This window comes from Hyperolius riggenbachi, chromosome 6, assembly GCF_040937935.1.
Source record: "Hyperolius riggenbachi isolate aHypRig1 chromosome 6, aHypRig1.pri, whole genome shotgun sequence".
In the NCBI taxonomy this organism is placed as follows: Eukaryota; Metazoa; Chordata; class Amphibia; order Anura; family Hyperoliidae; genus Hyperolius; species Hyperolius riggenbachi.
In genome coordinates, this window is record NC_090651.1 from 224,597,734 (window position 1) to 224,610,257 (window position 12,524).

The following is a 12,524-nucleotide window of genomic DNA, read 5'->3' on the forward strand; positions in this document are numbered from 1 at the left end:
GGGAGCGCAGAGGGGAAAGCCCGAGGTGAGGGAGGGGAGGGACCGTCCCCCCTCCCCGCCGAGTGTGGCCATAGCTTTCCCCTCATGCTGTGACCCCTCCAGCCCCCCTAAAACGGCCACGAGCGGGCCCCAGGGCGCAGGGGCTGCATCCCCAATTGTTACGCCCATGGGTAGGGATTAAATTGTGAATTCCTTTCAGCAACAGTGAAGCTGAATACTCACCTGATGATGGATGGAGGATTTCACAGCAACGCCTCCCGAGGAACGAGGTTCCCCAATCCATATTCCTGCCCACGAGAACACACAATATCACACAATGGCACACGAAAGGGGCGAACAAGAGTTCAAACTATCTCTGTACTTTGCATAGGAATTGTTGAGGATCTTAAAGATCCAATGCGTTGTGTTCGGGCAATGTGCACCTGGACCCACATCCCGAGATCGCTTGTTGCGCCAAAAAAATTGCTGGTCAAAAAAATTGGGGTAAAAATCACGTAGTGGGTACGGCCTTATGCATTGTGTAGAGTGCTGCTGAAGATGTCAGCGCTAATGTGATGTTGATCACACAGATGCCTGTCAGCGTGTCTTACACTCTTGTGGTGCCTGCTGTTTCATCCAGAACTTAGTGCCCCCTAAGCTGAAACTGCTAGTTGGGTCTGGTGGTTCCTGCAAGGAACATGGGATCTGATGTACAAATTTGCAGTAATACTGGTGTGCACAGACAGCGCACTGCACTATTAACCTTACCTCCGGGAGCAAGTACTGTGAGTTACGCTATTAGCATGACCCGCAGTACTCGAATAGCGTGACCATTGTTACGGTAATGTACGTTAGTACCACTATTAACGCTCGTTAATAGCGGTACTAACTCGTTAATTGGAAGTAAGTGCAATATTGCTGTGTGCTATCTGTGCAGGGCAATGTTAACATGCTTTTGAGCATCAGGCCCATTGTGTAACAAAAATGTTATAGAACACATTATTTGTGCGGCGCTGTATGCAGACATACTCCTTCAGTTCCTGATCACGTCATATCATGTGGTCAGGGCTTGAAGCAGAATGTACGCATGCAGAACTGCTCCGTGGTAGCAGAAGAGTTGTAAGAAACATTGCAATATGTGCCCAGATCTGTATGAGATCAACAGGTAGGTGGCTTCCTGCAAACCCTAAATAAACTGGTTATTCACCGTTTAACCTGTAACCTGTATCAGAACCACTGCAAACTCACCAACAGCTGTTCCTCATTTGCCTGGATAATAATTAAAGTAAACCTGAGATGTGAACTGATGTATAAAATATACATACCAGGGGCTTCCTCCAGTCCCTTACAGGCTTATCGCTTCCAAGCCGCCCTCCTCCACCTCCTCGTTTGTCCACAATTGGCCCTGAAAAGTCCTCTGTCTGGTGCGAGGCCAACTGCGCATGCCCGGCCGTGCGAGTTCCCCTGTCTCCCTCCAGTCTCCGGGACCGGGAGCATTCTGCTCCTGCCCAGTACTCTTCCAGCAACAGGAGCGAGACAGGGGAGAGTGCTCGGCTGTACTGCGTCTGCGCTGACTGGCCCCGACTGGACAACTTACCGAGGTCAGTTGCTGGCAAACGAGGAGGCGGAGGAGGACAGCATGGGCGCAATAACCCTGGAGGAAGCCCCAGGTATGTGTATGGGGCCCTGGAGCAGAGGGGGCCCAGAAAGTACTTGATGTATTCACTATTAACTTTCTTGTGTTCCTCCTACCTCTCACTTTGTCTCAGTGCCCATGGACTATATGCAGTGACAGCATAAGAATGTATATTGCCCAATAAACTCATATCCATAGGTTAAAGTGAACCTCCAGACTAAAAATCTACTCAGCAGCACTGACAAGGCTCGGTGTTTCTTTAACAGTTTCACAGCATCAGAACTTTGTTTTTCTTACCAAAGCATCATTTTTAGCTGCATTTTTAGCTAAGCTCCACCCATCAAAGAAAAAAAGCCTGGGCTTTTTTTTTCCCTGATGCTGTGCAGAGCATGATGGGATTTCCTATGTTGTTATTCACATTGCCTAGCAACTGTGAGAGGTACAAAGCAGAAAAACCGAGAGCCCGATATAGTGTAGTATGTACTGGATAATGGGAATTAAGTGAAAAGTAAGTATAATACTTACAAACCTGGGTTACCGCAAAGGCAACCATGGTATAGGCAGGTGGGGAGATTAGACCTGTCCCCACTCAGGATTAAGACGTCGCTCTCTGTCGATAGAAGAAACGGGAGGGTGTACCACCCTTCCACCAAGGGTGGATGATTCGGTCTGTAAGGATGTACAGAGGCACCAATAGGATAAAAAAAGGCTAAAATAGTTAAAAACGTTCAGTAGGCGGTGGTGGACCAGCTACTCGAAATAGACACGATGCTTGTCGGTTCTGGTACTGAGAATTTATTCATTTATACTCCTATTAGTCACTGGCAACGTGTTTCACGGGCACAATCCCACTTCATCAGGCAATATACAAACGGAGTAATACACAGCAAAGAGTCCAGCATCACAGAGGTGCCAAGCTGACACTGGACTCTTTGCTGTGTATTACTCCGTTTGTATATTGCCTGATGAAGCGGGATTGTGCCCGTGAAACGCATTGCCAGTGACTAATAGGAGTATAAATGAATAAATTCTCAGTACCAGAACCGACAAGCATCATGTCTATTTCGAGTAACTGAGATAGGTGCTCAGGACACAGGACAGTTGGAACTGTGTCTCATGCTCCCTGTTACCTCCTTTCAACCAAAAAGATGGCTGCCCCCATGAAATCAAACATTTGCCTGTTCTTTTAAAACAGTGTGGGTAAGAGATTAAATTACCTATCTATTTTAATTAACATAACTAATGTTAATGGTAACTTAATGACAGTATGTTTGTTTAGGCTGGAGTTCCTCTTTAAGGGCAGGTGGCATTGCTCAAGAGTCACTACATCTGAGGGCCCCATGAAGTTTTGCTATGGGGCCCCATAATCTCTAGCTATGCCACTGTATGTATATTTTATATATAAGTCCCCATCTCATGTACACTTTAAGCTTCACCTATAGCATAAATGCTCTGCTCTGTGATCTTGATTTCATTGATCCTGATATCTGCATTCTGTCCTGACACTTCACTATGTTTTATGAATCATATATTGCAAAGTCTTTAGTTAATTAGATTAATAAGGTTTGTGATGTTTTCTGAGTTATTGTTGTGGCCTGCTGGGTATTGTTGTTCCACATACAGTATATTTGCTGTGTTTTTATTTGTATATAGTGCAGAAGCCTTTAACATTTTCTCTATTATTCGATGTCTGACCGTCAGTCATCACATCACTACCAGTGACACAAGTACTAGTGGTGTGACAGATAATAGTGGGTGACAGGTAGCAGGTGACAAATAGTACCTAGTAGCAAACAGTAAGTAGGTGACAAGCAGTGGATGACAGGTAGTAGTGGATAATAAGTGGTAGTGTGTGACCGGTAGCACTTGGTGATTAGTTGTAGTGGGTGACCAGTAGTTAGAACAAGTGGGAATGGGTGACAGGCATGCTCTTACATTGTGGAAAGGAGGGGCAAGGCAGAACTTCTTCCATAACTTAACCTTCTATTGGTAGCTTTCCTCCTCCAAATCACAGTCCGTCCTTCTTTTTGCCAGGGGCATCTTCCCACCTTTTGCCATGCTGTCCAATAATACAGTGGGTGAGAGGGACTGGCAGCCTGTTGAGCTTAAAGGACAACTATAGCGAGAGATTTTTGAAAGGGTTCCATATCTACAGTGATGCCCATAATTATTCATACCCCTGGCAAATTTTGACTTAAAGTTACTTTTATTCAACCAGCTGGTAATTTTTTTGACAGGAAATGACATAGGTGTCTCCCAAAAGATAATAAGACAATGCACAAGAGGCATTATTGTGGAAAAAAAAAACATTTCTCAGCTTTTATTTACATTTGAACAAAAAGTGTCCAGTCCGAAATTATTCATACCCTTCTCAATAATCAATAGAAAAGCCTTTATTGGCTATTACTGCAATCAAACGCTTCCTATAAATACAGACCAGCTTTCTGGATGTCTCCACAGGTATTTTTGCCAATTCATCTTTAGCAATGAGCTCCAAATCTTTCTGGTTGGAGGGTCTTCTTGCCATCACCCTGATCTTTAGCTCCCTCCACAGATTCTCAATTAGATTCAAGTCAGGACTCTGGCTGGGCCACTCCAAAAGATTAATGTCGTTGTCTGCTAACCATTTCTTCAGAACTTTTGCTGTATGTTTTGGGTCATTGTCATGCTGAAATATCCATTGGTGCCTAAGGCCAAGTTTCTCTGTAGACTGTCTGATGTTGTCGTTGAGAATCCTCATGTATTGCTCTTTTTTCATGGTGCTCTTTACTGTGAGTAGGTTCCCTGGTCCATTGGCTGAAAAACACCCCCAAAGCATTAGATTCCCACCACCATGTTTGACAGTGGGGATGGTATTCTTTGAGTTGAAGGCTACTCCTTTTTATGCCAAATGAAGCACACATCATTGTGACCAAACAATTCAATCAGAAGTCTACTTCTTTGTCCAGATGAGCATTTCCAAAGGCCAAGCAAGCTTTTGTGCGCCTTATCTGGAGAAGTGGCATCCTCCTTGGTCTGCATCTGTGGAACCCAGCAGTGTGCAGTGTCCATTGGATTGTCTGCCTTGAGACATTGCCACCAGCAGAGCCCAAATTCACCAGGATGGCCTTGGTGATGATCCTTGGATTCTTTTTCACCTCTCTCTATATCCTCTTGGCCAGCACAGGTGTCAGTTTTGACTTCTGGCCATGTCCTCTGAGATTTTCCACAGTGCAGAACATCTTGTATTTTCTAATAATACTTTGCACTGTAGCCACTGGAACTTGAAATCATTTAGAAATGGCCTTGTAGCCCTTTCCTGACTTGTGGGCAGCCACAATGTGCAGCTGCAGGTCCTCACTGGGCTCCTTTGTTTTAGCCATGACTGTCCACAAACCAACTGCAGAAAGCTGCTGTTTTTCACCTATTGAGTTGATTTAAACAGCTGTTTTAATCAACTTAACAGCCCCAATTAATCAGCCCCAATTAATCAGGGTAATTAGGATGCTTTAGAACAGCTTGGACTATTTGAAATGGTATAGAACTTTGGATTTTCTTGCAGACTGTGACAGTTTGTGAAAGGTATGAATAATTTTGGACTGGACACTTTTTGCTCAAATGTAAATAAAAGCTGAGAAATGTTTTTTTCCCCACACAATAATGCCTCTTGTACATCATCGTATTATCTTTTGGGAGACACCTATGTCATTTCCCATCCAAAAATTACTTGCTGGTTGAATAGAAGTAACCTTAAAGTCAAAATTTGCCAGGAGTATGAATAATTATGGACAACACTGTATTTCTTTTAAACAATACCAGTTGCCTGGCAGCCCTGCTGATCTGTTTGGCTTTGTAGTGTCTGAATCACACCAGAAACAAGCATGCAGCTAATCTTGGCAGATGTGACAATAATGTCAGAAACACATGATGCATGCTGCATGCATGCATGCTTGTTCACGGTCTATGGCTAAAAGAATTAAAGGCAGGGGATCAGCAGGATAGCCAGGCAACTAGTATAGCTTAAAAAGGAAATAAATATGGCAGCCTCCACATACCTCTCGCTACAGTTGTCTTTTAAAGGGAACAGGTTGTGGAAAAAGAGGCCTAGGAAAACGGAGCTCCCCTCTGCACTAGGAGGCATTCCAGGCAGAGGTCTGGAAGGCCTGTGCCTAGAAACAGTCCTCCTTACCATCCTCGCTAAAGAGCTTGAAAAATAAGTAACCAGTTTAACAGTCAGGAGGAGCTCATAAAAATACTGCAAATTTCATTAAGAACATTTCAACTACATAAATTAAATAATATTGTCTTTAAAAAAAGTATTTTAGTACTAATAACTAAAGCAATAATGATTAAAATATTATTATTATTATAATGTAATTATTTTATGTTTAGCAGATACTCAGAGCTAGAGTTGGGCCGAACCTCCGATTTTAGGTTCGCGAACCGGGTTCGCGAACGTTCGCGGAAGGTTCGGTTCGCGTTAAAGTTCGCGAACCGCAATAGACTTCAATGGGGATGCGAACTTTGAAAAAAAAAAAAAATTATGCTGGCCACAAAAGTGATGGAAAAGATGTTTCAAGGGGTCTAACACCTGGAGGGGGGCATGGCGGAGTGGGATAGATGCCAAAAGTCCCCGGGAAAAATCTGGATTTGACGCAAAGCAGCGTTTTAAGGGCAGAAATCACATTGAATGCTAAATGACAGGCCTAAAGTGCTTTAAAACATCTTGCATGTGTATACATCAATCAGGTAGTGTAATTAAGGTACTGCTTCACACTGACACACCAAACTGTTCACTGAACAGAACAGGTATGCAGTGGCGGGTTCACTGAACAGGTATGCAGTGGCAGGATCAATGAACAGGTATGCAGTGGCATGATCAATGAACAGGTATGCAGTGGCAGGATCAATGAACAGGTATGCACTGGCAGGATCACTGAACAGGTATGCAGTGGCAGGATCAATGAACAGGTATGCAGTGGCAGGATCACTGAACAGGTATGCAGTGGCAGGATCAATGAACAGGTATGCACTGGCAGGATCACTGAACAGGTATGCAGTGGCAGGATCAATGAACAGGTATGCAGTGGCAGGATCACTGAACAGGTATGCAGTGGCAGGATCACAGTACAGGTATGCAGTGGGCTGAGGGCTCACTGAACAGAACAGGTATGCAGCCAGGAAGAAGTTAAGCCTAACTAATCTTTCCCTATGAGAGACTGCAGCAGCTCGCCCTACTCTCACTAATGCAGGCACACGAGTGGCCATAACGGCCGCCGCTGCCTGCCTTATATAAGGGGGGGTGGGGCTCCAGGGGCTAGTGTAGCCTAATTGGCTACACTGGGCCTGCTGACTGTGATGTAGAGGGTCAAAGTTGACCCTCAGGTGCATTATGGGGCGAACCGATTTTTTGCGAACTTTTGCCGCAAAACGTTCGCGTGCGACACCCGCACGCGAACCACCTAAGTTCGCGCGAACCACGTTCGCCGGCGAACCGTTCGGCCCAACTCTACTCAGAGCATGTCAACTGAATTATGACTTGAAGTTCAGGATACAAAAATTGCTTACAAATATCCATTCCAGCATACATATGTAATGCTTTATTTCACACTGTTTTGTCGCTAGTTGTTATTTTGTGGTGGATTTGTTAGCATACTGTGGCAAAAATACCGTCAAGAAAGGCAGCTCAATATCCAGCAAGTGTTTATTTGAAAACAAAGTTCAGTTTATAAACATTTTGCGACTAGTTCAGATGTTGAGCAGAAGAGGTTGCTCCTCCTCGTCCTCTAGATCTCCACTTGGTGGAATATCATAAATAACAAACAAGGAGGAGTAAAAACATCCCACAAATGCCATGAGGCTGGAGAAGTACATGACTCCATTGGCACTTCCAACAATCGATGTCAGAGGTCCCATGACGATGGATACCAGTATCTGGGCGAGGAAATACTGGCAGCTTAGAAGAGAGATGTCCACACCCATACCACGTTTGGTGCCATCAGAGCTGGAGCCTACAAACTGGAAGAAAGAAATCTTGTAAGAGACACGAATGCTACTCTTGTAGTGTCACGTTATAACAGGGGTCTCAAACTCGCGGCCCGCGGGCCATTTGCGGCCCTCGGTACAATATTTTGTGGCCCGCGCCAGCAATAGCAAAAGAGACACGGAAGCAAACTATTTTACCTTATAGTTCGCTTCAGTGCTCCCAAGTAATCCGCCGCATCCCCACCGCTAAACGAGGGCTGCAGAGCCCCCAAATCCCCCAGGCAAACATCCACGACTGCGCTGAGGGGCAGAGCTTCCAGCTGTAGCTCTGCCCCTCCTGACATCAATCGCCGCACAGATCGCCGCCTCTCCCCGCCCCTCTCTGTAAAGGAAGAGTGAGAGGAGCGGGCAGAGTCGGCAATCCGCCATGATTGACGTCAGGAGGGGCAGAGATGAAGCTGAAAGCTCTGCCCCTTCCAGGAAATGCTGGCGGATTGCCCCCCGGGCGATTTGGGGGCTCTGCAGTCCTCATTTTGCGGCGGGGACACGGCGGATTACTTGTAATGGGAGCACTGAAGCAAACTATAAGGTAGGACACTTCATGTTCAGAAGAAATAATTAAAACTGTTAATGACATTTGAGGACTTTTTTTTGTGAAATCGGTATGCGGCTCAGCCTCATCCTGACTTTGCCTCCTGCGGCCCCCAGGTAAATTGAGTTTGAGACCCCTGCGTTATAATATACAGTATATGCTGTAATAGTTAAAATGATTAATCAGCAAATACACCTATAGGCATCTTACCACCATACAAGAATACTAAGCTGACAACAACTATAGCTTTAGATGGGTAGCTACCTCTTTTGGTAATTCAGTTTTGAATTTATGAGGCAGTTTTGAAGGGGTGTTGTTAAAGTGTTAGTGCACTCATACTTAAAGTGAACTTAGCACCATAATTTTTATTTTTTTAAATGGTCCTTCCTATAAGGGAAGTTTGTAATGGTGTGTGCAGTTGCGTTGCGGGGGTGGGGGGGAGGGGGTTTGAGGTGAGCCTTACCACTAACCTATGGGTTGCAGCTCTTCTGGTCCCCAGCTTGTACGGGATGCATCATTTTCACCTGAACGAAAGCATCTGTGGGATTTTGTTGTTCCCGGCAGCATCTCACATGCTCATTTGCTGTAATGCATGATGGGAGATGCAGTCCGTGGATGCGAGTACAGAGTTGTACTCACATCCACAGACTACATCTCCTGGCATGTACTGTGGCACTCATGTGCAAAACATTGTCACAAACTACAAAATCCTGCAGATGCGGCCAGTCAGGTGGAGATGGTGCATCCCGTATGGGCCGGGGGCCAGAGGCGAAGCACCCTATAGGTAAGTAGTGAGTCTCACCTCAACCCCGCCTCCCCCCCTCCATTAGCACACACCATTACGAGACTCCCTTATGGGGAGGATCATAAAAAAAAAACTGGTGCCCAGGTTGCTTTAAGTGTCCTTGAAATCTGTATAAATAAAATCAGACGTATCTGTGTGTACTGTACATATGTGCCGCCATCACTTGAAAACGCCTTGACTGATTTCAACAAAACTTAGTATACAGGTCCCTTACTACCTGGAAAGATATGTTCTGGGGGTCTCATGCCAACCCCCCCCCCCCCCCCCCCCCGTGCACCTCGGTGGAACTACAAACAGCCGATCAGATTTTCAGACATCAATGGGAAAAATAGAAGGCTGCAATTGTCACAGTAATAAAGCCAGAGTCTCCAAACTTGGCACAGTTGGTCGCTTGGTGACTGAGGTTTAAAATTCAGTGAAAGTGGACAGAGCATAAAACAGCCAATCAAATTTCAGCAATTCATTTTAAATGGGAAAAAGTAGACTGCAGCTATTTTTCGACTCTTAATGGGATCACAAACTTGGCACAGTAGGTCACTGGGTGACTGAGATTAATATTCAGGAAAGTGTATGGAGCTTACAACAGCCAATAAAAATTAATCTATTTATTTTCAAGGGGAATATTTCAATTGCTGCCATTCTTACACTGTCAAATTCAGAAAAAGGGGTGGAGCCAAAAGTAGCCAATGACATTTGTTTGCTTGATCTCAATGGGAAAATGTAACACCAGTCCAGCACCTGTGCCAAAGCTAGCAAGCGCCCAGGCTGTGAATGGGGGCAGCTGACAGGTAGTGAATTCACTGTGAGAAACTGGTCTAACATTTGTGGGTGACTGGGCAGCATTTGGAGGTATAAGTAGTGGGTTGTTTAAATTTCGTTTTACCAATTCACTGTATCTGAGAAAGTGTCAGTTTCCCACCAGACGTGACATTTGACAGTTTTCAGCTTCTTATAATAATATAACTGACTAGTGACCTTGGCCCGTTTAAAAACGGGCTAGGTCTGTTACCACTCAGCCGCGTGCACGCATGCGCCAGCCCCATGCGCACACACATGCACACCCGCCGCACACACCCGCCCCTTCTGGCCCCGTCCTCCCTCAGCTCTCTTCAGTGTCTCTCGGCCCTCCCTGCACATGCGCAGTAGCGCAAAACATGGGACACACACACACAGGAAGTGAGGGGTGGGACGCAGAGACACATAATGATTATTATAAAGGATGGTAAACCATGGTACTATCCCATCACAATTAGGGGAATGTGAACAGTGAGCAATATGTACCTTCTTGTTCTGGTAGTAGTCACAGAGGAGCGAGTATGGCAGGATGCAGAGTGTGGAGAACAGGATTCCATGGGTTATACACAGCACTAGGATAATGTATACATTCCTGCAGAGTGTGGCTAAACCCGTACCCAGTCCAAATGTCAAATACGCTATAAAGTACAGGGTGCGGATGCTGAAGTGTTCTTCCAGTTTTTCCAGAACAGCTGCAATATAAATAGAATAATATGTGTTTGAAGTGTACAGTTTTATCAATTAAAATGCAATCACTGCATATTTAATAGTCATTAAGTTTAAAAAGAATCCACCTCTTCAAACACAAAACCTGCGGGCTGCAGTAATCCATCATCCACTACTCAACCAGCTGGTTCTAAAAGTGGTCACATAACAAATAGATATGCACATGATGTTTTGAAAAATTACAATGAAAAACAATGAATTTATTAATTTATGAATGTAGAAATCATTCACTTAACCATTTAGTTCATTTATTTCAGTTAATCATTTGATTTGGATGAGTAAAATGATCTGAAAGGTGGTGGAATGGAAAATATTATTTTTTATTGTATTATTAAAGCAATCTTAATTTTATTTTTTATTATTAATTACAATTAGTTTAGTTTGAAAGTTATTTTAGTTGGGCCGTCTTAATATCTGCACACTACCGGAATACCTTTTTCCCCAGTACAGATTGGCTCTTACTCCAGCATGATGCGAATGCCTGAGTTTCCAATTAGCTGGTGCCATGTGGGCTTGAGGTTACAAGTAAATACTAGTAATACAAGTTTTCATCAGGTTTAGTGTGGAGGACTGAACATGGAGCGTATCAAGCTGAGTTTACTGTCTGCTAATCAGAATAGCACCTGAAATGATAGCACACAATTTTCTTCCGATGAAAAAAGTGTAAAGGAAGGCATACATTACACAATATTTTAATGGAATAGACATTAAATTCGAGGTTAACATGTACTCTAACAAAATTATCCAAAATATATAATGCATAAACGATATGAAACAAATATATAAAACAATTAGATATGCTGGTTCTCAGCCCAAACAATGCCAGCAGGATCTCTGGAGGATACTCCAAATGCCCTGGCCAGGTCACATTTAAAATTGCATTACTACATACCACCACCTACACATTTTGTGCGTACGTTAAAAAGGGGCGCTGGGAAAAAAAGGGCGCCGGGTTTTTAACGATAAGCATGGATAACGTTTAAAAATGTATTGTACTGTATTTCGTTTAAAATTAATGTTTTATAAAGTTATAAATCATTAAATAATGTGCTTTAAATCGGCTATTGTAAAAACGTTAATCTTTCGTTTAAATAGTGAAACGTATAATAACGTTTAAAAAAAAAAATTACTAAGTAACCCTCCCTGTACCTACCCCTAACCCCTAGACCCCCCTGTTGATGCCTAAACCTAAGACCCCCCCTGTTGGTGCCTAAGTAACCCTCCCTGTACCTACCCCTAACCCCTAGACCCCCCTGTTAGTGCCTAAACCTAAGACCCCCCTGTTGTGTTGGTGCCTAAACCTAAGACCCCCCTGTTGGTGCCTAAACCTAAGACCCCCCTGTTGGTGCCTAAACCTAAGACCCCCTGTTGGTGCCTAAACCTAAGACCCCCCTGTTGGTGCCTAAACCTAAGACCCCCCTTTTGGTGCCTAAATCTAAGACCCCCTGTTGGTGCCTAAACCTAAGACCCCCCTGTTGGTGCCTAAACCTAAGACCCCCCTTTTGGTGCCTAAATCTAAGACCCCCTGTTGGTGCCTAAACCTAAGACCCCCCTGTTGGTGCCTAAACCTAAGACCCCCCTGTTGGTGCCTAAACCTAAGACCCCCCTGTTAGTTTTTTCGTTTAAAAATAATGTTAAAAAAAAAAATGTACTGTTTTTCGTTTAAAAATAATGTTTTAAAAAAATATTGTACTGTTTTTCGTTTAAAAATAAAATTTAAAAATGTATAAATCATTAAATAATGTGTAATCATGAGAAACAGTAATAAAACATTAAGTCTCCGGGCGCCGCTTTTAAAACGTTATTTTTCTCCGGCGCCCTTTTTTCCTATCGGGCGCCCATTAAACGATATTTATTATAGGAGTGAATGGCGGCGCCCGATTTGTCCACTAGCCTCAGGCGCCCGAATTTACTGTTCCCACATTTTGTTGCTAAGCAACTCATCAGCAATGAATTGCGTGGGGTGGAGCTACAATGTAAGGCAATTTCACACAAGACCTGGAATGGATGGCTGGGCTAACCAAGAG

The 12,524-nt window shown here is 44.1% G+C and overlaps 1 protein-coding gene and 1 long non-coding RNA gene across 3 annotated transcripts in view; one reads left to right on the plus strand and one right to left on the minus strand.

Annotated features, from left to right (window-relative positions):
- The window catches only part of LOC137521350 (uncharacterized), a 92,085-nt gene that overhangs the window by 41,011 nt on the left and 38,550 nt on the right, over positions 1-12,524 (plus strand). The window lies entirely within an intron of this gene.
- The window catches only part of SLC45A1 (solute carrier family 45 member 1), a 45,708-nt gene continuing 40,463 nt past the window's right edge, over positions 7,280-12,524 (minus strand). For both annotated transcript variants that reach the window (XM_068240482.1, XM_068240481.1), the window contains 2 exons: positions 10,258-10,463; positions 7,280-7,612 (listed from right to left, as the gene is read on the minus strand). In XM_068240482.1, coding sequence (XP_068096583.1) covers positions 7,343-7,612; positions 10,258-10,463 — 476 coding nt within the window. In that variant the 3' untranslated portion in view covers positions 7,280-7,342. The remainder of the gene's footprint in view (positions 7,613-10,257; positions 10,464-12,524) is intronic.